Source organism: Odontesthes bonariensis, chromosome 3, assembly GCF_027942865.1.
Source record: "Odontesthes bonariensis isolate fOdoBon6 chromosome 3, fOdoBon6.hap1, whole genome shotgun sequence".
NCBI lineage: Eukaryota > Metazoa > Chordata > Actinopteri > Atheriniformes > Atherinopsidae > Odontesthes > Odontesthes bonariensis.
Genome location: NC_134508.1, coordinates 666,338 through 693,312, shown reverse-complemented (window position 1 = coordinate 693,312; position 26,975 = coordinate 666,338). Strand labels below are relative to the sequence as shown.

The following is a 26,975-nucleotide window of genomic DNA, read 5'->3' as shown; positions in this document are numbered from 1 at the left end:
AGGGGGAAGCTGGGATGCATGAGAGGCGTTCATGGCCTCCTGGGACGGCTGTAATGTACATTAGCCCAATAAAGCTTTGAGTATGATGGTGTGGAGAGAGAAGCGATAAAAGGAGGGAACGGAAGCTTTTCTTTCCAAGCAGTTAAAGTCAAGGGGGAAACAACTGAGGAAAGTAAAGGGAGCTTTCCAGAGAGGAGGAAAAAGTAGGCCAGAAAGAGTAGAGAGATATATGAATATATCGACAAACAGATTAAAATGGAGAGAAAAAGGAGTGTTTCTGTTCCTGAGACACTCAGCTGCATCTACAGTGTCTGAAGATAATGTGGGAAGAAGCAGTAGTGATGGCTCATGCGCACAAGCATCGGCTCTGAGAGCCGGCTCGCATCAAGTGAGAGTCGACTCCAAGTTTTTTTTCCATTCGCTGCTTAGGTTTCACTTTCAGTGCTCAGTCCCAGCTCTGGTTAACACAGAGCTTTGTTATGATTGGCCAGCATGGGACCAGCATGCGGTATTCACGTGAGAATTAAGGAGTTTGGTTCTGGTTTTGGTTCTGTTCTGTGGATTTGTTTGAAATTTTTTGGTTCATTTGTCCAATAACAAAGTTTAATTGAGGACATTATTAATGTTAGCTTGAGTTTGGTTCTGTTCTGTGGATGTGTTTGAAGTTTATTGTTAATTTGTGAAATAACAAAGTTTAATTGAAATAAACAAATGTAAAAGTGGTTTTGTCACAGAATAAATGCAAAGAATTAGGCAATTATAAGGTCTCTCATAAAAACACTGAAAGCAAAAGAGTTTTCAACACATAAACCATGATTTTTTTTTTGCAAAGCTAAGGTAAAATATAGGCTACAAAAGATCCTAAATAAAGAGCCGTTTGGGAGTCGAAAGAGCCGAACTTCCCATCACTAAGAAGCAGCACTCAGAGCTGGGATGTGTTCACTGTCCCGTGGGACGTCTCTAATCTGCATTAGAGCCATATTACATGGCTGAGCTGCTGGGTGGAGCTGCTGGGTGGAGCGTTTTACTGTTTTACTGTTTTACTGTAGAGAAGGACGGGAACGTGGGTGGGTGTAATCTGCATCAGGCCAGGTTCAGACAGGGAGAAGCAGCCAGAGAGGTGGAGGCAGACGGGTACCTGTAGGAGATCTTTTTATCTCTCCACTTCTGTCCCGTCAGGGCGTAGCGTTTGTTCCTCTGCCGGCGGCTAGTGTGAGGATGATCCGGGACGCCACAGCGGGGCCTTCGCATCCACCTGAACACAACACCATTCAGTTTTTCTGGTGATGAAGGGTTTCACACAACCAGGACACATTTTATTTCATTCTCCATCAGCCTAACCCTAACGCTACCCTAACCCTAACCTAACCCTAAACTACCCTACCCCTACCCTACCCCTAACCCTAACCCTAACCCCTGTAAGGAAAAACACGAGTTAAAAAGCGATGGATCCCTCCTGCTTTACAATCACAGAGTCTTTCACTGAGCATCTATCTGCTACTACATGGCTCATATTCATCCTTCTGTAATAAAAAAAACTATTTTTAGATTGATGGGATCATTTTTGCAGGATTAACAAAGACAAACATGATGTGAGGAATAATGAGCACCAACGCACACCGAAACATTCTTACAGCGTAGCTTTAAAAAAGAAAAGGAGTTCATTTAGATTAAAGGAGGGATCCAATGACATCATGTGAAGCTTTGCCGAGCTTCCCAGCTTCTGTAACTCATCTCTGGCTCATCTTTATAGCCCTGCTTCCCTCTCAGCGCACTCAGCAGCGTCTCAGGCTGCAGCACGGAGCTGCTTTATTAAAGAAACTCTGAAAAGCTGCAGCTCAAAATGCACTCAGCAGCACAGACAGATGTGCAGGTAAACCTGATGTGGCGTCTAAGAGCCGAGGAGGCCGACTCAATAGGCTTGAAGTCTCTCCTAAAAAACAATAACAAAAAAAACCTCTTCATACTGTAGATTTGTATATACCTAATGTTTATTCACTATTTTTATTTTATTTTAATTTAATTTAATTTAATTCTATTTGCTTGTTTTTTACTTTAATTGTTTACATATCTTTCACTCTATGCTGCTGCAACACAATTTCCCAAATTGGGATGAATAAAGTACCTATCTATCTATCTATCTATCTATCTATCTATCTATCTATCTATCTATCTATCTATCTAACAAATATCTATAAAGTCCATGTTCCGGTGTGTCCATGCAAACACTGGTTCTATGGGAGGAAACATAAAAGAATCCCTGATTAGACTTTAACTCAGAACCCTTCAGAGTTGGACCAACAGAAGGTTCAGTCCACACTGAACGTTTCAGAGTACGCTGGACAGTGTTGAAGCCTGTTAGCTTACACAGAGTCTGATTAAATGCAGATGCCGGGCGCTACCCCCCCCCCCCCCCCCCCCCCCATTACATCAGCATAAAAGGCCAAATTAGCATAGAAGGCATTTTGATCAACCTAATAACGTATAAATAAGTTGTTCCCAGAACGGATCCCTGGGTGGCGCCCTGGTTACGCTACGGTAGCTGGAACTAAAACCTTCTTCTACGGAGATCTGTCAGAATGATCGACAGCTCCTTTAACTCCGACATTAAGGCTGAAAGGGTGGAAGAAAGTCAGATGGTTGGAGGTAACAGCATGAAACTGTCACATCTATCCTCTGCAGCTCTGAAACCTGAAGTAAGCTAACCATGCAGCCATTCTGCAGCTTTAATGTTGGTGCTATTTCACCTTTTTTATTCATATATTCAGGTGAATATTTCATGTAGAAACTGGATTGAGACTTTATTTGGGAAACAAAGCTTTAAATAAAAGGGGAAACTACTAATCTGCAATATTAAAGTGAGAAACTCATGAATGAAACCAGTTATAGAATAAACATCATCCTAAAAACATGGTTGGATTGCAGTTCTTTACTTTTTTCTGTTCCCACACTGTGGTTTAAGTCATATTAAGTGGCGGACGCCATCGATGACTCACTCTATGGTGGTTTGGTCCAGGTTTCCCGTCACCGGGATGCCGTAGAAGCGCTGCATGGCGGCCACGGCGGACTGCATGGCCTTCTCCTGCCGCAGGTCGGACGTCCGGACGTCGTGAGGTAGCAGGTAGCCGTAGTTCTTCAGCCATGTCTGAACGGGCAGAGAAAGGGAAGCTGGGTCACATGGTTTCCTTTAGTGTTCTTCCACTTTAAGGTTCGTAGAAAACAAAAAGACATAATGGGAAACACGTCTCCCTGGACATTTAACGCTGATATACTGTCCGCACCGCGGGGGTCAGCGGATTCATTTCAATGTCAAACCTCAGATATATCACAGATCCCTGCAGCCTGAGGAGCCCGACGCTGTGGGTCAGGCAGCTGATCTTGTGATGGATTCACTGATCTAAGACCAAGGTTCCTACTGGGAAGCCAGCCTCACTATGAAGGGAACCCCAACAGAGACTCAACACTGTAAAAAGGAGTAAAATGGTGTAAAAATGGTGTAAAAAGGTGTAAAAATGTGTAAAAATGGTGTAAAAATGGTGTAAAAAGGTGTAAAAATGTGTAAAAATGGTGTAAAACGGTGTAAAAAGTGTCAAAAGGTGTAAAAAATGGTGTATTGTGTAAAAAATGTGTAAAATGGTGTAAAACGGTGTAAAGATGTGTAAAAAGCTGTAAAAAGGTATAAGATTGGTGTAAAAATGGTGTAAAAAGGTGTACAACGGTGTAAAAAGGTGTAAAAAGGACAGTTAATCACAGAGAAACTAAATATCTGTTAAATCCAGCTGCTCCACCATCAAAGATGATGAAGACAGAATGAGGCGGGAAAGTATTTTAGAATAAACTTTATCCTGAAATAACATTGACATGATCAGTCTGATTCTGACGTCTTAAAGCTCAAACACGACGAGAGGTTAACAGCAGCAACCAGCTGAAGGTATTAACACAGTAAACAGTTTCATAAAACTGAAACAGGAATAAATGGGATGGGAATCAAACTGATTTTCACTCAAATCAAATCAAATTAAATTTATTTATATAGCACATTTCATGTACAAACAGTTCAAAGTGCTTTACATGAAATAAAAGCATTGCAGCAGGGAGTGGAAGAAGCATTAAAAATACATAAAATAATATAAAGAGAAACAAATAAAATCATTTAAATGAATTTAAAAACAAGCAACAGTACAGATAAGTTCAAAGATAGCGTGCAGATTTCATGCATAGACACATGAGAACAGAAATGTTTTTAACCTGGATTTAAAAATGTCTCCATTTGGTGAAAGTTTAATCTCCACTGGCAGTTTGTTCCACTTGTTTGCAGCATAACAGCTAAATGCTGCTTCTCCATGTTTAGTCTGGACTCTGGACTGGACCAGCTGACCTGAGTCCTTGGATCTCAGAGCTCTGCTGGCTTTATATTCTCTGAACAGATCACAGATTTAAACCATCAGCAGGCTTTTAAAATCTATTCTGTGACTGACTGGAAGCCAGAGTAAAGATTTTAAAGCTGCTGTGATGTGTTCAGATCTCTTAGTCCGGGTTAAAACTCCAGCAGCAGCGTTCTGGATGAGCTGCAGATGTTTAATGCTCTTTGTGGGACGTCCAGTTAAAAGTTACAGTGATGGAGTCTGCTGGAGATGAATGCATGGAGGAGTTTCTCCTGGTCTGTTTGGGAGAGGAAACCTTTAATTCTGTTGATGTTTCTGAGGTGGTAAAAAGCTGCCTTGGTGACAGCTTTGATGTGGCTGCTGAAAATCAGATCTGAGTCTATCAACACTCCGAGGTTACCAACTCGGTCAGTGATTGTAAGGTCCCGAGTCTCAAGATATTTACCAACGCTGACCCTCTTCTCTTTGCTCCCAAACAGAATGATCTCAGTTTTGTCTTCATTTAATTGTAGAAAATTCTCTCTCATCCAGGTGTTTACTTCCTCCAGACACTGACACAGTACGTCTGCTGGGCTGCAGTTGCCATGGTGACAGAGACACATAAAGTTCTGTATCGTCTGCATAACTGTGATAATTGATGTTAAAGTTCTGCAATATCTGACCCAAAGGGAGCATATACAAGTTAAACAGAAGAGGTCCAAGAATTGACCCCTGGGGGACTCCACAAGTCATGGCCACTCGCTCAGATTCATAGCTGCCAATAGTAACAAAATAACTCCGGCCTTCTAAGTAGGACCTGAACCAGTTAAGGACCGCTCCAGAAAGTCCAACCCAGTTTTCCAGCCTGTGCAACAGGAAACAGGGATAAATGGGATGGGACTCAAACTGATTTCCACTCAGTCTTCAATGTATTTTATCTGCGACCTATTTGGAAAACTCCTTTGTCTTAATTTGGCTTCATCGATCTGGAATATTTTGGGGTTCCACAAACTATTCCTTAAGAATAGAAACGACGGGACTGAAACCTCTCAGAAGGCGTTTTAAACACATCAGGTTCTCTTTTTGGTCTTTTTAGGGATCGAGATGTCAGAAAAATATAGTAAATATAGTAAGAGGAAGTAAAAAAGTTCAAAGTTATTATTAGGCCAATTCAATCCAATTCATTTCTGTTTCCTGAGTTTCCTTCAACGTTGTGACGCCGTCTGTGGGCTGAACCACGACTTATCTCACGTTATGACACCAAACATTTATAAATAATTTGAGTTTCCTTTGAAATAACTTGAGAACAGACGCTAATGAGCTGCTTCGTCTCTTTGGGGTCAGATTGAGTCTGCAGTGTTCATCCCTAAGAAACGTTCAGACCTGCAGATCTGAGGCGGTGGTACAGAAACCGTCAGCTGACTGATGAATTCATTTAATCAGTTCCATGAATTATAGAAACTCTGGTTTAGCATCTTTAAGGAGGTGAAGAAATGAGAGAAACAAACAGGTGGTGATGACAACTCTAACCCAGAGAAAAGAGATTTATGGCTCATGTCAAACGCCTTTCCTCCTGAATCACAGAAAATCTGATTCTCATGGATCCAAAAATCGATTCCAAATCCACAGATTTCTGGGATGATTCTTATGATGTCGTATTTTTCACTTTGCAACCACCCGCCTCTTTAATATGACATAACGCAATCTCACAAAGCTCCAGAAAGAAGGAAGGAAGGGTTTGGAAGAGAGAAAGAAGGAAGGGTTTGGAAGAGAGAAAGAAGGAAGGAAGGGTTTGGAAGAGAGAAAGAAGGAAGGAAGGGTTTGGAAAAGAGAAAGAAGGAAGGAAGGGTTTGGAAAAGAGAAAAAAAGAAGGAAAGGTTTGGAAGAGAGAAAGAAGGAAGGGTTTGGAAAAGAGAAAGAAAGAAGGAAGGGTTTGGAAAAGAGAAAGAAAGAAGGAAGAGTTTGGAGAGGAGAGGCAGCAGCGTGGGGGGAGCTGAGCTCTACAGGAGGACTTTAATAATTCAGACCGAGGCCCAGAAACCTGCCCTCAGCAACCAAAAAGCCCCCCAACAGGGGCAGCCTTGGCCCACCTCCCCCGGGACAGGGTTGAAGCTCTGCCGGAGGGGGTAGTTAAGGCCCATTCGGACTCCATGTCCCCCACCTCCCCCGGGACATGGTTGAAGCTCTGCCGGAGGGGGTAGTTAAGGCCCATTCGGACTCCATGTCCCCCACCTCCCCCGGGACATGGTTGAAGCTCTGCCGGAGGGGGGAGTTAAGGCCCATTCGGACTCCATGTCCCCCACCTCCCCCGGGACATGGTTGAAGCTCTGCCGGAGTTGAAGCTCCCTCTGGCGGGGGATTCCACCAGACGTTCCCAGGAGACCCTCACAATACGTTTGGGCCTGCCAGCTGCGACCGGCTTCCTCCCCAACGATGTCTTCCAACGATCCAAAAATGATTTCTATCAACTTTTCCTTATGCAAACTGTCCAAACAGGCATTAAAACTCTGAAGTCTGCCTCCGTTCAGGGCGCTATTTTAAGACGGCTGGGATCTGTGTGAACTCAACACTGATTTGACTTTAACAGATGTGCAGGTCAGACTTGGTTGTTGCTCAAACTGCAGTTTGTGTCATTAATGTTTCATGTTGTCAGAAATAAACTAAAAGGAGGAGAAGCTGCTGCACCAAGAGATGACAGAGCCATAAATATCAGAGCGAATAAAAAACCCAGAGGGGTCCAACATCACAACGACGGCAGGAGTGCTTTAATTTAAATATTTTAATGGCGCTTTAAAGCTTTAAATCCCATTTAAGTTGCATGAAGGCAGCGACTGTACTCGAGTGGTAAAAGGTACATATATGTACTCGAGTGGTAAAAGGTACATATATGTACTCGAGTGGTAAAAGGTACATATATGTACTCGAGTGGTAAAAGGTACATATATGTACTCGAGTGGTAAAAGGTGCATATATGTACTCGAGTGGTAAAAGGTGCATGTATGTACTCGAGTGGTAAAAGGTACATACATGTACTCGAGTGGTAAAAGGTACATGTATGTACTCGAATGGTAAAAGGTACATACATGTACTCGAGTGGTAAAAGGTGCATATATGTACTCGAGTGGTAAAAGGTGCATGTATGTACTCGAATGGTAAAAGGTACATACATGTACTCGAGTGGTAAAAGGTACATATATGTACTCGAGTGGTAAAAGGTGCATGTATGTACTCGAATGGTAAAAGGTACATACATGTACTCGAGTGGTAAAAGGTACATATATGTACTCGAGTGGTAAAAGGTACATACATGTACTCGAGTGGTAAAAGGTACATATATGTACTCGAGTGGTAAAAGGTGCATGTATGTACTCGAATGGTAAAAGGTACATACATGTACTCGAGTGGTAAAAGGTACATATATGTACTCGAGTGGTAAAAGGTACATACATGTACTCGAGTGGTAAAAGGTACATATATGTACTCGAGTGGTAAAAGGTGCATGTATGTACTCGAGTGGTAAAACGTGCATATATGTACTCGAGTGGTAAAAGGTGCATGTATGTACTCGAATGGTAAAAGGTACATACATGTACTCGAGTGGTAAAAGGTACATATATGTACTCGAGTGGTAAAAGGTGCATGTATGTACTCGAGTGGTAAAAGGTGCATACATGTACTCGAGTGGTAAAAGGTGCATACATGTACTCGAGTGGTAAAAGGTACATGTATGTACTCGAGTGGTAAAAGGTACATATATGTACTCGAGTGGTAAAAGGTACATATAGGTACTCGAGAGGTAAAAGGTACATGTATGTACTCGAGTGGTAAAAGGTGCATGTATGTACTCGAGTGGTAAAAGGTACATATATGTACTCGAGTGGTAAAAGGTACATATATGTACTCGAGTGGTAAAAGGTACATATATGTACTCGAGTGGTAAAAGGTGCATGTATGTACTCGAGTGGTAAAAGGTACATATATGTACTCGAGTGGTAAAAGGTACATATATGTACTCGAGTGGTAAAAGGTACATATATGTACTCGAGTGGTAAAAGGTACATATATGTACTCGAATGGTAAAAGGTACATGTATGTACTCGAGTGGTAAAAGGTACATATATGTACTCGAGTGGTAAAAGGTGCATGTATGTACTCGAGTGGTAAAAGGTACATACATGTACTCGAGTGGTAAAAGGTGCATATATGTACTCGAGTGGTAAAAGGTACATGTATGTACTCGAGTGGTAAAAGGTACATATATGTACTCGAGTGGTAAAAGGTACATATATGTACTCGAATGGTAAAAGGTACATGTATGTACTCGAGTGGTAAAAGGTACATATATGTACTCGAGTGGTAAAAGGTACATATATGTACTCGAGTGGTAAAAGGTACATACATGTACTCGAGTGGTAAAAGGTGCATGTATGTACTCGAGTGGTAAAAGGTACATGTATGTACTCGAGTGGTAAAAGGTACATGTATGTACTCGAGTGGTAAAAGGTACATATATGTACTCGAGTGGTAAAAGGTGCATGTATGTACTCGAGTGGTAAAAGGTGCATGTATGTACTCGAGTGGTAAAAGGTACATGTATGTACTCGAGTGGTAAAAGGTACATACATGTACTCGAGTGGTAAAAGGTACATACATGTACTCGAGTGGTAAAAGGTACATGTATGTACTCGAGTGATAAAAGGTACATATATGTACTCGAGTGGTAAAAGGTACATACATGTACTCGAGTGGTAAAAGGTACATATATGTACTCGAGTGATAAAAGGTACATACATGTACTCGAGTGGTAAAAGGTACATGTATGTACTCGAGTGATAAAAGGTACATACATGTACTCGAGTGGTAAAAGGTACATATATGTACTCGAGTGGTAAAAGCTACATATATGTACTCGAGTGGTAAAAGCTACATATATGTACTCGAGTGGTAAAAGGTACATGTATGTACTCGAGTGATAAAAGGTACATATATGTACTCGAGTGGTAAAAGGTACATACATGTACTCGAGTGGTAAAAGGTACATATATGTACTCGAGTGATAAAAGGTACATACATGTACTCGAGTGGTAAAAGGTACATGTATGTACTCGAGTGATAAAAGGTACATACATGTACTCGAGTGGTAAAAGGTACATATATGTACTCGAGTGGTAAAAGGTGCATATATGTACTCGAGTGGTAAAAGCTACATATATGTACTCGAGTGGTAAAAGGTGCATATATGTACTCGAGTGGTAAAAGGTGCATATATGTACTCGAGTGATAAAAGGTACATACATGTACTCGAGTGGTAAAAGGTACATGTATGTACTCGAGTGATAAAAGGTACATACATGTACTCGAGTGGTAAAAGGTGCATATATGTACTCGAGTGGTAAAAGCTACATATATGTACTCGAGTGGTAAAAGGTACATACATGTACTCGAGTGGTAAAAGGTACATATATGTACTCGAGTGGTAAAAGCTACATATATGTACTCGAGTGGTAAAAGGTACATATATGTACTCGAGTGGTAAAAGCTACATATATGTACTCGAGTGGTAAAAGGTGCATATATGTACTCGAGTGGTAAAAGGTGCATATATGTACTCGAGTGGTAAAAGGTACATATATGTACTCGAGTGGTAAAAGGTACATATATGTACTCGAGTGGTAAAAGCTACATATATGTACTCGAGTGGTAAAAGGTGCATATATGTACTCGAGTGGTAAAAGGTGCATGTATGTACTCGAATGGTAAAAGGTACATGTATGTACTCGAGTGGTAAAAGGTGCATGTATGTACTCGAATGGTAAAAGGTACATGTATGTACTCGAGTGGTAAAAGGTACATACATGTACTCGAGTGGTAAAAGGTGCATATATGTACTCGAGTGGTAAAAGGTACATGTATGTACTCGAGTGGTAAAAGGTACATACATGTACTCGAGTGGTAAAAGGTGCATATATGTACTCGAGTGGTAAAAGGTACATGTATGTACTCGAGTGATAAAAGGTACATACATGTACTCGAGTGGTAAAAGGTACATGTATGTACTCGAGTGATAAAAGGTACATACATGTACTCGAGTGGTAAAAGGTGCATATATGTACTCGAGTGGTAAAAGCTACATATATGTACTCGAGTGGTAAAAGGTACATACATGTACTCGAGTGGTAAAAGGTACATATATGTACTCGAGTGGTAAAAGGTACATGTATGTACTCGAGTGGTAAAAGCTACATATATGTACTCGAGTGGTAAAAGGTGCATATATGTACTCGAGTGGTAAAAGGTGCATATATGTACTCGAGTGATAAAAGGTACATACATGTACTCGAGTGGTAAAAGGTACATGTATGTACTCGAGTGATAAAAGGTACATACATGTACTCGAGTGGTAAAAGGTGCATATATGTACTCGAGTGGTAAAAGCTACATATATGTACTCGAGTGGTAAAAGGTACATACATGTACTCGAGTGGTAAAAGGTACATATATGTACTCGAGTGGTAAAAGCTACATATATGTACTCGAGTGGTAAAAGGTACATATATGTACTCGAGTGGTAAAAGCTACATATATGTACTCGAGTGGTAAAAGGTGCATATATGTACTCGAGTGGTAAAAGGTGCATATATGTACTCGAGTGGTAAAAGGTACATATATGTACTCGAGTGGTAAAAGGTACATATATGTACTCGAGTGGTAAAAGCTACATATATGTACTCGAGTGGTAAAAGGTGCATGTATGTACTCGAGTGGTAAAAGGTGCATGTATGTACTCGAATGGTAAAAGGTACATGTATGTACTCGAGTGGTAAAAGGTACATACATGTACTCGAGTGGTAAAAGGTGCATATATGTACTCGAGTGGTAAAAGGTACATGTATGTACTCGAGTGGTAAAAGGTACATACATGTACTCGAGTGGTAAAAGGTGCATATATGTACTCGAGTGGTAAAAGGTACATGTATGTACTCGAGTGGTAAAAGGTACATATATGTACTCGAGTGGTAAAAGGTACATATATGTACTCGAGTGGTAAAAGGTACATACATGTACTCGAGTGGTAAAAGGTGCATGTATGTACTCGAGTGGTAAAAGGTGCATATATGTACTCGAGTGGTAAAAGGTGCATGTATGTACTCGAGTGGTAAAAGGTACATGTATGTACTCGAGTGGTAAAAGGTACATATATGTACTCGAGTGGTAAAAGGTACATGTATGTACTCGAGTGGTAAAAGGTACATATATGTACTCGAGTGGTAAAAGGTACATGTATGTACTCGAGTGGTAAAAGGTACATATATGTACTCGAGTGGTAAAAGGTACATATATGTACTCGAGTGGTAAAAGGTACATATATGTACTCGAGTGGTAAAAGGTACATGTATGTACTCGAGTGGTAAAAGGTACATATATGTACTCGAGTGGTAAAAGGTACATATATGTACTCGAGTGGTAAAAGGTACATATATGTACTCGAGTGGTAAAAGGTACATATATGTACTCGAGTGGTAAAAGGTACATGTATGTACTCGAGTGGTAAAAGGTACATATATGTACTCGAGTGGTAAAAGGTACATATATGTACTCGAGTGGTAAATATACATGTATGTACTCGAGTGGTAAAAGGTACATATATGTACTCGAGTGGTAAAAGGTACATATATGTACTCAAGTGGTAAAAGGTACATATCTTGAGTACAAATATGTACCTTTTTTTTACATGCTTGGGTACAATAGACAGTCTGTGTTAGGCTACTTCAGTATAAGGGTACAAAATTCAGAGGAGCTTCGGAGCGGCTTCGAAGCAGCTTCAGAGCGGCTTCAGAGCGGCTTCAGAGCGGCTTCAGAGCGGCTTCAGAGCGGCTTCAGAGCAGCTTCAGAGCGGCTTCAGAGCGGCTTCAGAGCGGCTTCAGAGCGGCTTCAGAGCGGCTTCAGAGCAGCTTCAGAGCGGCTTAAGAGCGGCTTCAGAGCGGCTTCAGAGCGGCTTCAGAGCGGCTTCAGAGCGGCTTCAGAGCGGCTTCAGAGCGGCTTCAGAGCGGCTTCAGAGCGGCTTCTGAGCGGCTTAAGAGCGGCTTCGGAGCGGCTTCGGAGCGGCTTCGGAGCGGCTTCGGAGCGGCTTCGGAGCGGCTTAAGAGCGGCTTCGGAGCGGCTTCGGAGCGGCTTCGGAGCGGCTTCGGAGCGGCTTCGGAGCGGCTTCGGAGCGGCTTCGGAGCAGCTTCGGAGCGGCTTCAGAGCAGCAGAGACACCTGAAGGCTTCAGCTTCTAAAGCTGCAGCCAAAACCTTCTCCAGGAGCTCAGGAACTGGAGCAGAGCTTCTTTAGAAAAGACAACATGACTAAAGAAAAGAAGTTTTCATCATAAATGTGGAGACGGTCTGCAGAGAATACTTCAAACAGTGCAGCTAATGCAGAGATAAAACATTCATGTGCTGTTACTGCGTTAATATTAATGCAAGCAGGACGAGCAAAGTTCAGACAACACGAAAGCTGAAAATCAGAAGGTTATTCTTTAAGGGACTGACACTGACATCAGAATATTCACTCAGGTTTCCATTCTACGGTTTATGGGTTAGAACATAATTAAGAGCTAGCACCAGAGCCCAGATAGCCCATAGAACCACAGCCCAAGGACCCACAGTTTCGAGCCCCTCCCTCCCACCCACAGGTTTTTGGTCTGTCTGGGATCCATCCCTTGAGGGCGGGCTCTGTCACGTTCATGGGGTTTTCCCCATGTTTTTGGTTTTGTGTTTTTATGCTGCTGGATCAGGGGTTCACTTAGTCTCTCACTGCTGCTACCAGCTGCTGGATCAGTGCAGATGGCCCCGATCATTCCCTCCTGCACTCAGACACCTGAAGCAGGAGCGTTTGCATCCTGAAGCGGGACCATTTGCATCCTGAAGCGGGAGCGTTTGCATCCTGAAGCGGGAGCGTTTGCATTCTGAAGCGGGAGCGTTTGCATCCTGAAGCGGGAGCGTTTGCATCCTGAAGCGGGAGCGTTTGCATCCTGAAGCGGGAGCGTTTGCATCCTGAAGCAGGAGCGTTTGCATCCGGCTGTCTGTTTGCATCTGTCTCCACCTGCTCGTCGGCCCACCTGATTGGCTGCGGCTGCATCCGTCTCTGAGCCTGATTGGCCGTCTCTCCCCAAAGCCTCAGCCAGTGCGTCAGCCTGACAGTCTGTCTGCTGAGGTAAAAATAGAACTCATCTCACCCTGTTAAACTATTTACCATCTCATCCTGAGTGCAGCGAGCCGGCCGCCTCTGCTCTCTGAACACTTCTGGGATCTGCTGGAGAACCCACTGAGTTCCACCTGTATAATAAGTCAAGACGTTTCAAATTACTGAAAGGACTGAAAGAGATCTTCAACTTTCAGAATCCTTCATTCTCAAATAAGTTAAATCTTTCACATAAAGTAATCCGTATCATTCAGGTTAGGAACTGAACTGACTCAGAACCTGAAACGGCTGAATTATGTTTGTTTTGTAACATCCAAAGAATCATCAACAACTTTAGTGCTTTCTGTCAGTTCATCCAGGTAAAAAGTGGAACTAATTGTCCAGTTGGAAAATTTAAAGTATTACGAAATTAAGATGAAGTTTTATCTCTTCAGATAAAATACTTGCTTCCCTATGATCACAGTACACCAGACCCCCTAAAAGAGTCTTAATGCTAGTTATAAATGGTGATGTCTTGTTGTGGACACACGGTCATCCAGGTCACGGTTATCCTCAGAGCTTCAAGAACCCAGAAAAAGAAATCCAGTTGCCTTTATTCAGGCTGTTAGTCAGAAATTCTGTGATTCTCTGAGATGGCTGTAAAGTGGCAGCTGAAACACATTAGTCTGTAATTATGTGTCCGGTTTCACTGTAACGTGAGGTGGAAACACTCAAGTCCAAAGTGAAAAATGTAATTTTGTCAGTGAGTCTGTATAACTGATGCTTTGTGTGACGGGAAAAAGAGACTGTGGACTCACCTCCCCCTGCTCACAATAACACCCTAACTCTACCCTAACCCTCACAATAATACCCTAACCCTACCCTAACCCTCACAATAACACCCTAACCCTACCCTAACTCTCACAATAACACCCCAACCCTCACAACAACACCCTAACCCTGCTCACAATAACACCCTAACTCTACCCCAACCCTCAAAATAACAACCTTACAATACCCTAACCCTCACAATAACACCCTTACCATACCCTAACCCTCACAATAACACCCTAACCCTACCCTAACCCTCACAACAACACCCTTACCCTACCCAAACACTCACAATAACACCCTAACCTAACCATCACAATAACACCCTTACCATACCCTAACCCTCACAACAACACCCTTACCCTACCAAAACACTCACAATAACACCCTAACCTAACATCACAATAACACCCTTACCATACCCTAAACCTGCTCAAAATAACACCCTGACCCTACTCACAATAACACCCTAACTCTACCCTAACCCTCACAATAACACCCTAACCCTACCCTAACCCTCACAATAACACCCTAACCCTACCCTAACCCTACCCTAACCCTCACAACAACACCCTTACCCTATCCAAACACTCACAATAACACCCTACCCTAACCCTCACAACAACACCCTTACCCTATCCAAACACTCACAATAACACCCTAACCTAACCATCACAATAACACCCTTACCATACCCTAACCCTGCTCAAAATAACACCCTAACCCTACTCACAATAACACCCTAACTCTACCCTAACCCTCACAACAACACCCTTACCCTACCCAAACCCTCACAATAACACACTTACCATACCCTAACCCTGCTCAAAATAACAACCTAACCCTCACAACAACACCCTAACCCTGCTCACAATAACACCCTAACTCTACCCTAACCCTCACAATAACACCCTTACCATACCCTAACCCTCACAATAACACCCTTACCCTACCCTAACCCTCACAATAACACCCTAACTCTACCCTAAGCCTCACAATAACACCCTAACCCTACCCTAACCCTCACAACAACACCCTTACCCTACCCTAACCCTCACAATAACACCCTAACCCTAACCCAACAACACCCTAACCCTAACCCTGCTCACAATAACACCCTAACTCTACCCTAACCCTCACAATAACACCCTTACCATACCCTAACCCTCACAATAACAACCTAACCCTACCCTAACCCTCACAATAACACCCAAACCCCACCCTAACCCTCACAACAACACCCTAACCCTACCCTAACCCTCACAAAAACACCCTTACCCTACCCTAACCCTCACAATAACACCCTAACCCTAACTCTACCCTAAGCCTCACAATAACACCCTAACCCTACCCTAACCCTCACAATAACACCCTAACCCTAACCCAACAACACCCTAACCCTAACCCTGCTCACAATAACACCCTAACTCTACCCTAACCCTCACAATAACACCCTTACCATACCCTAACCCTCACAACAACACCCTAACCCTACCCTAACCCTCACAATAACACCCAAACCCCACCCTAACCCTCACAATAACACCCTAACCCTACCCTAACCCTCACAAAAACACCCTTACCCTACCCTAACCCTCACAATAACACCCTAACCCTAACCCAACAACACCCTAACCCTAACCCTGCTCACAATAACACCGTAACTCTACCCTAACCCTCACAATAACACCCTTACCATACCCTAACCCTCACAATAACACCCTAACTCTACCCTAACCCTCACAATAACACCCTTAACATACCCTAACCCTCACAATAACACCCTAACCCTACCCTAACCCTCACAATAACACCCTTACCATACCCTAACCCTCACAACAACACCCTAACCCTACCCTAACCCTCACAACAACACCCTAACCCTACCCTAACCCTCACAATAACACCCTAACCCTACCCTAACCCTCACAACAACACCCTAACCCTACCCTTATCCTCACAATAACACCCTAACCCTACCCTAACCCTCACAATAACACCCTAACCCTACCCTAACCCTCACAACAACACCCTAACCCTACCCTAACCCTCACAACAACACCCTAACCCGAACCTAACCCTCACAATAACACCCTAACCCGAACCTAACTCTCACAATAGCACCCTAACCCTACCCTAACCCTCCCAATAACACCCAACCCTCTCAACAACACCCCAAGCCTCACAATAACACCCAAACCCCACCCTAACCCTCACAATAACACCCTAACCCTACCCTAACCCTCACAAAAACACCCTTACCCTACCCTAACCCTCACAATAACACCCTAACCCTAACCCAACAACACCCTAACCCTAACCCTGCTCACAATAACACCCTAACTCTACCCTAACCCTCACAATAACACCCTTACCATACCCTAACCCTCACAATAACACCCTAACTCTACCCTAACCCTCACAATAACACCCTTACCATACCCTAACCCTCACAATAACACCCTAACCCTACCCTAACCCTCACAATAACACCCTTACCATACCCTAACCCTCACAACAACACCCTAACCCTACCCTAACCCTCACAACAACACCCTAACCCTACCCTAACCCTCACAACAACACCCTAACCCTACCCTTATCCTCACAATAACACCCTAACCCTACCCTAACCCTCACAATAACACCCTAACCCTACCCTAACCCTCACAACAACACCCTAACCCTACCCTAACCCTCACAACAACACCCTAACCCTACCATAACCCTCACAACAACACCCTAACCCGAACCTAACCCTCAAAATAACACCCTAACCCGAACCTAACTCTCACAATAGCACCCTAACCCTACCCTAACCCTCCCAATAACACCCAACCCTCTCAACAACACCCCAACCCTCACAACAACACCCTAACCCTACCCTTACCCTCAAAATAACACCCTAACCCTACCCTAACCCTCACAATAACACCCTTACCATACCCTAACCCTCACAATAACACCCTAACCCGAACCTAACCCTCAAAATAACACCCTTACCATACTCTAACTCTCACAATAACACCCTAACCCTACCCTAACCCTCCCAATAACACCCCAACCCTGCTCACAACAACACCCTAACCCTGCTCACAACAACACCCTAACCCTAACCCTGCTCACAATAACACCCTAACCCTGCTCACAACAACACCCTAACCCTGCTCTCAACAACACCCTAACCCTGCTCACAACAACACCCTAACCCTGCTCACAATAACACCCTAACCCTCACAACAACACCCTAACCCTGCTCACAACACCCTAACCCTCACAACAACACCCTAACCCTGCTCACAACAACACCCTAACCCTGCTCACAACAACACCCTAACCCTGCTCACAACAACACTCTAACCCTGCTCACAACAACACTCTAACCCTGCTCACAACAACACCCTAACCCTGCTCACAACAACACCCTAACCCTGCTCACAACAACACCCTAACCCTGCTCACAACAACACCCTAACCCTGCTCACAACAACACTCTAACCCTGCTCACAACAACACCCTAACCCTGCTCACAACAACACCCTAACCCTGCTCACAACAACACCCTAACCCTGCTCACAACAACACTCTAACCCTGCTCACAACAACACCCTAACCCTGCTCACAACAACACCCTAACCCTGCTCACAACAACACCCTAACCCTGCTCACAACAACACTCTAACCCTGCTCACAACAACACCCTAACCCTGCTCACAACAACACCCTAACCCTGCTCACAACAACACCCTAACCCTGCTCACAACAACACTCTAACCCTGCTCACAACAACACCCTAACCCTGCTCACAACAACACTCTAACCCTGCTCACAACAACACCCTAACCCTGCTCACAACAACATCCTAACCCTGCTCACAACAACACCCTAACCCTGCTCACAACAACACCCTAACCCTGCTCACAACAACACTCTAACCCTGCTCACAACAACACCCTAACCCTGCTCACAACAACACCCTAACCCTGCTCACAACAACACTCTAACCCTGCTCACAACAACACTCTAACCCTGCTCACAACAACACCCTAACCCTGCTCACAACAACACCCTAACCCTGCTCACAACAACACCCTAACCCTGCTCACAACAACACTCTAACCCTGCTCACAACAACACTCTAACCCTGCTCACAACAACACCCTAACCCTGCTCACAACAACACCCTAACCCTGCTCACCACAACACCCTAACCCTGCTCACCACAACACCCTAACCCTGCTCACAATAACACCCTAACCCTGCTCACAACAACACCCTAACCCTGCTCACAACAACACTCTAACCCTGCTCACAACAACACTCTAACCCTGCTCACAACAACACCCTAACCCTGCTCACAACAACACACTAACCCTGCTCACAACAACACCCTAACCCTAACCCTGCTCACAATAACACCCTAACCCTGCTCACAACAACACCCTAACCCTGCTCTCAACAACACCCTAACCCTGCTCACAACAACACCCTAACCCTGCTCACAATAACACCCTAACCCTCACAACAACACCCTAACCCTGCTCACAACACCCTAACCCTCACAACAACACCCTAACCCTGCTCACAACAACACCCTAACCCTGCTCACAACAACACCCTAACCCTGCTCACAATAACACCCTAACCCTCACAACAACACCCTAACCCTGCTCACAACACCCTAACCCTCACAACAACACCCTAACCCTGCTCACAACAACACCCTAACCCTGCTCACAACAACACTCTAACCCTGCTCACAACAACACCCTAACCCTGCTCACAACAACACCCTAACCCTGCTCACAACAACACTCTAACCCTGCTCACAACAACACCCTAACCCTGCTCACAACAACACTCTAACCCTGCTCACAACAACACCCTAACCCTGCTCACAACAACACACTAACCCTGCTCACAACAACACCCTAACCCTGCTCACAACAACACCCTAACCCTGCTCACAACAACACTCTAACCCTGCTCACAACAACACCCTAACCCTGCTCACAACAACACTCTAACCCTGCTCACAACACCCTAACCCTGCTCACAACAACACCCTAACCCTGCTCACAACAACACCCTAACCCTGCTCACAACAACACCCTAACCCTGCTCACAACAACACCCTAACCCTGCTCACAACAACACTCTAACCCTGCTCACAACAACACCCTAACCCTGCTCACAATAACACCCTAACCCTGCTCACAACAACACCCTAACCCTGCTCACAATAACACCCTAACCCTGCTCACAACAACACTCTAACCCTGCTCACAACAACACCCTAACCCTGCTCACAATAACACCCTAACCCTGGTCACAACAACACTCTAACCCTGCTCACAACAACACCCTAACCCTGCTCACAACAACACTCTAACCCTGCTCACAACAACACCCTAACCCTGCTCACAACAACACCCTAACCCTGCTCACAACAACACCCTAACCCTGCTCACAACAACACCCTAACCCTGCTCACAACAACACTCTAACCCTGCTCACAACAACACCCTAACCCTGCTCACAACAACACCCTAACCCTGCTCACAATAACACCCTAACCCTGCTCACAACAACACCCTAACCCTGCTCACAACAACACCCTAACCCTGCTCACAACAACACCCTAACCCTGCTCACAACAACACCCTAACCCTGCTCACAACAACACTCTAACCCTGCTCACAACAACACCCTAACCCTGCTCACAATAACACCCTAACCCTGCTCACAACAACACCCTAACCCTGCTCACAATAACACCCTAACTCTGCTCACAACAACACTCTAACCCTGCTCACAACAACACCCTAACCCTGCTCACAATAACACCCTAACCCTGCTCACAACAACACTCTAACCCTGCTCACAACAACACCCTAACCCTGCTCACAACAACACTCTAACCCTGCTCACAACAACACCCTAACCCTGCTCACAACAACACCCTAACCCTGCTCACAACAACACCCTAACCCTGCTCACAACAACACTCTAACCCTGCTCACAACAACACCCTAACCCTGCTCACAACAACACCCTAACCCTGCTCACAACAACACTCTAACCCTGCTCACAACAACACCCTAACCCTGCTCACAACAACACCCTAACCCTGCTCACCACAACACCCTAACCCTGCTCACCACAACACCCTAACCCTGCTCACAATAACACCCTAACCATGCTCACAACAACACCCTAACCCTGCTCACAACAACACTCTAACCCTGCTCACAACAACACTCTAACCCTGCTCACAACAACACCCTAACCCTGCTCACAACAACACACTAACCCTGCTCACAACAACACCCTAACCCTAACCCTGCTCACAATAACACCCTAACCCTGCTCACAACAACACCCTAACCCTGCTCTCAACAACACCCTAACCCTGCTCACAACAACACCCTAACCCTGCTCACAATAACACCCTAACCCTCACAACAACACCCTAACCCTGCTCACAACACCCTAACCCTCACAACAACACCCTAACCCTGCTCACAACAACACCCTAACCCTGCTCACAACAACACCCTAACCCTGCTCACAATAACACCCTAACCCTCACAACAACACCCTAACCCTGCTCACAACACCCTAACCCTCACAACAACACCCTAACCCTGCTCACAACAACACCCTAACCCTGCTCACAACAACACTCTAACCCTGCTCACAACAACACCCTAACCCTGCTCACAACAACACCCTAACCCTGCTCACAACAACACTCTGACCCTGCTCACAACAACACCCTAACCCTGCTCACAACAACACTCTAACCCTGCTCACAACAACACCCTAACCCTGCTCACAACAACACACTAACCCTGCTCACAACAACACCCTAACCCTGCTCACAACAACACCCTAACCCTGCTCACAACAACACCCTAACCCTGCTCACAACAACACCCTAACCCTGCTCACAACAACACTCTAACCCTGCTCACAACAACACTCTAACCCTGCTCACAACAACACTCTAACCCTGCTCACAACAACACCCTAACCCTGCTCACAACAACACCCTAACCCTGCTCACAACAACACCCTAACCCTGCTCACAACAACACCCTAACCCTGCTCACAACAACACTCTAACCCTGCTCACAACAACACTCTAACCCTGCTCACAACAACACTCTAACCCTGCTCACAACACCCTAACCCTGCTCACAACAACACCCTAACCCTGCTCACAACAACACACTAACCCTGCTCACAACAACACCCTAACCCTAACCCTGCTCGCAATAACACCCTAACCCTGCTCACAACAACACCCTAACCCTGCTCTCAACAACACCCTAACCCTGCTCACAACAACACCCTAACCCTGCTCACAATAACACCCTAACCCTCACAACAACACCCTAACCCTGCTCACAATAACACCCTAACCCTGCTCACAACAACACCCTAACCCTGCTCACAACAACACTCTAACCCTGCTCACAACACCCTAACCCTCACAACAACACCCTAACCCTGCTCACAACAACACCCTAACCCTGCTCACAATAACACCCTAACCCTCACAACAACACCCTAACCCTGCTCACAATAACACCCTAACCCTGCTCACAACAACACCCTAACCCTGCTCACAACAACACTCTAACCCTGCTCACAACACCCTAACCCTCACAACAACACCCTAACCCTGCTCACAACAACACTCTAACCCTGCTCACAACAACACCCTAACCCTGCTCACAACAACACCCTAACCCTGCTCACAATAACACTCTAACCCTGCTCACAACAACACCCTAACCCTGCTCACAACAACACCCTAACCCTGCTCGCAATAACACCCTAACCCTGCTCACAACAACACCCTAACCCTGCTCACAATAACACCCTAACCCTCACAACAACACCCTAACCCTGCTCACAATAACACCCTAACCCTGCTCACAACAACACCCTAACCCTGCTCACAACAACACCCTAACCCTGCTCACAACACCCTAACCCTCACAACAACACTCTAACCCTGCTCACAACAACACCCTAACCCTGCTCACAACAACACCCTAACCCTGCTCACAATAACACCCTAACCCTGCTCACAACAACACCCTAACCCTGCTCACAACAACACTCTAACCCTGCTCACAACAACACTCTAACCCTGCTCACAACAACACCCTAACCCTGCTCACAACAACACTCTAACCCTGCTCACAACAACACCCTAACCCTGCTCACAACAACACCCTAACCCTGCTCACAACAACACCCTAACCCTGCTCACAATAACACCCTAACCCTCACAACAACACCCTAACCCTGCTCACAACACCCTAACCCTCACAACAACACCCTAACCCTGCTCACAACAACACTCTAACCCTGCTCACAACAACACCCTAACCCTGCTCACAACAACACCCTAACCCTGCTCACAATAACACCCTAACCCTGCTCACAACAACACCCTAACCCTGCTCACAACAACACTCTAACCCTGCTCACAACAACACCCTAACCCTCACAACAACACCCTAACCCTGCTCACAACAACACTCTAACCCTGCTCACAACAACACCCTAACCCTGCTCACAACAACACCCTAACCCTGCTCACAATAACACCCTAACCCTGCTCACAATAACACCCTAACCCTGCTCACAACAACACCCTAACCCTGCTCACAATAACACCCTAACCCTGCTCACAATAACACCCTAACCCTGCTCACAACAACACCCTAACCCTGCTCACAACAACACCCTAACCCTGCTCACAACAACACCCTAACCCTGCTCACAACAACACCCTAACCCTGCTCACAACAACACCCTAACCCTGCTCACAACAACACCCTAACCCTGCTCACAACAACACTCTAACCCTGCTCACAACAACACCCTAACCCTGCTCACAACAACACCCTAACCCTGCTCACAACAACACCCTAACCCTGCTCACAACAACACCCTAACCCTGCTCACAACAACACCCTAACCCTGCTCACAATAACACCCTAACCCTGCTCACAACAACACCCTAACCCTGCTCACAACAACACTCTAACCCTGCTCACAACAACACTCTAACCCTGCTCACAACAACACTCTAACCCTGCTCACAACAACACCCTAACCCTGCTCACAACAACACCCTAACCCTGCTCACAACAACACCCTAACCCTGCTCACAATAACACCCTAACCCTCACAACAACACCCTAACCCTGCTCACAACACCCTAACCCTCACAACAACACCCTAACCCTGCTCACAACAACACTCTAACCCTGCTCACAACAACACCCTAACCCTGCTCACAACAACACCCTAACCCTGCTCACAATAACACCCTAACCCTGCTCACAACAACACCCTAACCCTGCTCACAACAACACCCTAACCCTGCTCACAACAACACCCTAACCCTGCTCACAACAACACCCTAACCCTGCTCACAACAACACCCTAACCCTGCTCACAATAACACCCTAACCCTAATAAGAGGTTAATGACCACCGTTTTAAGAGGGATTTAAAGAAGAATTCTCACCAGACTCATGCACCGTGTTACATCAGGGGATTACATGAATATGATTTTTGTAGTTTTCACAAAGGTCCATAACCAACCGACGCCTCTGAAGAGTCAGCAAACCGGGGGAATCTTTAACTAACTGACAGGTTCAAAAACATGGAACCTTTAACTTCTTCAGATCAACCAGCAGACATGGCCACCCAGAGAAGGGAACACACCCCAAATAAAACAGGTGGGCAAACAAACGCTGCTAAATATCTCCATTAACTTTGTGACTTTGGGTCAGATTTGTTCTTTCTTCTGTTTTACTTTGTGACTTTGGGTCAGATTTGTTCTTTTTTTTGGTTTTACTTTGTGACTTTGGATCAGATTTGTTCTTTCTTCTGTTTTACTTTGTGACTTTGGGTCAGATTTGTTCTTTTTTTTGGTTTTACTTTGTGACTTTGGGTCAGATTTGCTCTTTTTTTCGGTTTTACTTTGTGACTTTGGGTCAGATTTGTTCTTTCTTCGGTTTTACTTTGTGACTTTGGGTCAGATTTGCTCTTTCTTCTGTTTTACTTTGTGACTTTGGGTCAGATTTGTTCTTTTTTTTGGTTTTACTTTGTGACTTTGGGTCAGATTTGTTCTTTTTTCGGTTTTACTTTGTGACTTTGGGTCAGATTTGTTCTTTTTTCGGTTTTACTTTGTGACTTTGGGTCAGATTTGTTCTTTTTTTGGTTTTACTTTGTGACTTTGGGTCAGATTTGTTCTTTCTTCTGTTTTACTTTGTGACTTTGGGTCAGATTTGTTCTTTCTTCTGTTTTACTTTGTGACTTTGGGTCAGATTTGTTCTTTTTTTCGGTTTTACTTTGTGACTTTGGGTCAGATTTGTTCTTTTTTCGGTTTTACTTTGTGACTTTGGGTCAGATTTGTTCTTTCTTCTGTTTTACTTTGTGACTTTGGGTCAGATTTGTTCTTTTTTTGGTTTTACTTTGTGACTTTGGGTCAGATTTGTTCTTTTTTTCGGTTTTACTTTGTGACTTTGGGTCAGATTTGCTCTTTTTTTCGGTTTTACTTTGTGACTTTGGGTCAGATTTGTTCTTTCTTCTGTTTTACTTTGTGACTTTGGGTCAGATTTGTTCTTTCTTCTGTTTTACTTTGTGACTTTGGGTCAGATTTGTTCTTTCTTCGGTTTTACTTTGTGACTTTGGGTCAGATTTGTTCTTTTTTTGGTTTTACTTTGTGACTTTGGGTCAGATTTGTTCTTTCTTCTGTTTTACTTTGTGACTTTGGGTCAGATTTGTTCTTTCTTCTGTTTTACTTTGTGACTTTGGGTCAGATTTGTTCTTTCTTCGGTTTTACTTTGTGACTTTGGGTCAGATTTGTTCTTTTTTCGGTTTTACTTTGTGACTTTGGGTCAGATTTGTTCTTTCTTCGGTTTTACTTTGTGACTTTGGGTCAGATTTGTTCTTTTTTCTGTTTTACTTTGTGACTTTGGGTCAGATTTGTTCTTTTTTTCTGTTTTACTTTGTGACTTTGGGTCAGATTTGTTCTTTTTTTTGGTTTTACTTTGTGACTTTGGGTCAGATTTGTTCTTTTTTCGGTTTTACTTTGTGACTTTGGGTCAGATTTGCTCTTTTTTTCGGTTTTACTTTGTGACTTTGGGTCAGATTTGCTCTTTTTTTGGTTTTACTTTGTGACTTTGGGTCAGATTTGCTCTTTTTTCGGTTTTACTTTGTGACTTTGGGTCAGATTTGTTCTTTCTTTGGTTTTACTTTGTGACTTTGGGTCAGATTTGTTCTTTTTTCGGTTTTACTTTGTGACTTTGGGTCAGATTTGCTTTTTTTTTCGGTTTTACTTTGTGACTTTGGGTCAGATTTGTTCTTTTTTTCGGTTTTACTTTGTGACTTTGGGTCAGATTTGTTCTTTCTTCGGTTTTACTTTGTGACTTTGGGTCAGATTTGCTCTTTTTTTCAGTTTTACTTTGTGACTTTGGGTCAGATTTGTTCTTTTTTTCAGTTTTACTTTGTGACTTTGGGTCAGATTTGTTCTTTCTTCGGTTTTACTTTGTGACTTTGGGTCAGATTTGTTCTTTCTTCGGTTTTACTTTGTGACTTTGGGTCAGATTTGTTCTTTCTTTGGTTTTACTTTGTGACTTTGGGTCAGATTTGCTCTTTTTTTTGGTTTTACTTGTGTTTTCAGACCTCAGAGGTCTGCAGCTGAGGAACCCAGTCCAGGTGGGACAGACGCGCTCACAGCTATGACCTCATGTCTGTGGTGTCATATAACACTCATACATCATGCACACAGAGGACACACCATCAATGCCTGCCAGGATGTGGCTGATTGCCTTTGTTAGAAAGCAGCTGCAGAGGCAGGAGAATATCTGGGCCAAAAACTGTTTTTCTGTGTCAGAATAACTTCCCGCAGCGTGTCAGACAGTCATGAGCAACGGGAGCAACGGGAGCAACAGGAGCAACATGAGCAACGGGAGCAACATGAGCAACGGGAGCAACATGAGCAACGGGAGCAACATGAGCAACGGGAGCAACGGGAGCAACATGAGCAACGGGAGCAACATGAGCAACGGGAGCAACATGAGCAACGGGAGCAACATGAGCAACATGAGCAACATGAGCAACGGGAGCAACGGGAGCAACATGAGCAACATGAGCAACGGGAGCAACGGGAGCAACATGAGCAACGGGAGCAACGGGAGCAACGGGAGCAACATGAGCAACGGGAGCAACGGGAGCAACAGGAGCAACATGAGCAACGGGAGCAACGGGAGCAACATGAGCAACGGGAGCAACATGAGCAACATGAGCAACGGGAGCAACGGGAGCAACATGAGCAACGGGAGCAACGGGAGCAACGGGAGCAACATGAGCAACGGGAGCAACATGAGCAGGACGCTCTGCCTCACAGATCCCGTCCTGTTTGGGGTTCATCAAAATAAACAACTCAGATGGTGTTTAATATTCCCACAAAGGCAGATTCCAACAGATCAAATCTCTGGTTTGCTATTTTCTAATCTAAAAAAACATGGAATGGATTCTCTTTTCTTCCTTCAGTGAACTATAATATAACTATATATAAC

General features: G+C 44.5%; 1 protein-coding gene across 1 annotated transcript in view; it reads right to left on the bottom strand.

Moving 5' to 3' along the window:
* The window catches only part of mmp24 (matrix metallopeptidase 24), an 82,608-nt gene that overhangs the window by 43,661 nt on the left and 11,972 nt on the right, over positions 1 to 26,975 (bottom strand). Inside the window, exons 2-3 of the mRNA XM_075460017.1 lie at positions 2,997 to 3,145; positions 1,139 to 1,255 (exon numbers count right to left, since the gene is read on the bottom strand). Coding sequence (XP_075316132.1) covers positions 1,139 to 1,255; positions 2,997 to 3,145 — 266 coding nt within the window. The remainder of the gene's footprint in view (positions 1 to 1,138; positions 1,256 to 2,996; positions 3,146 to 26,975) is intronic.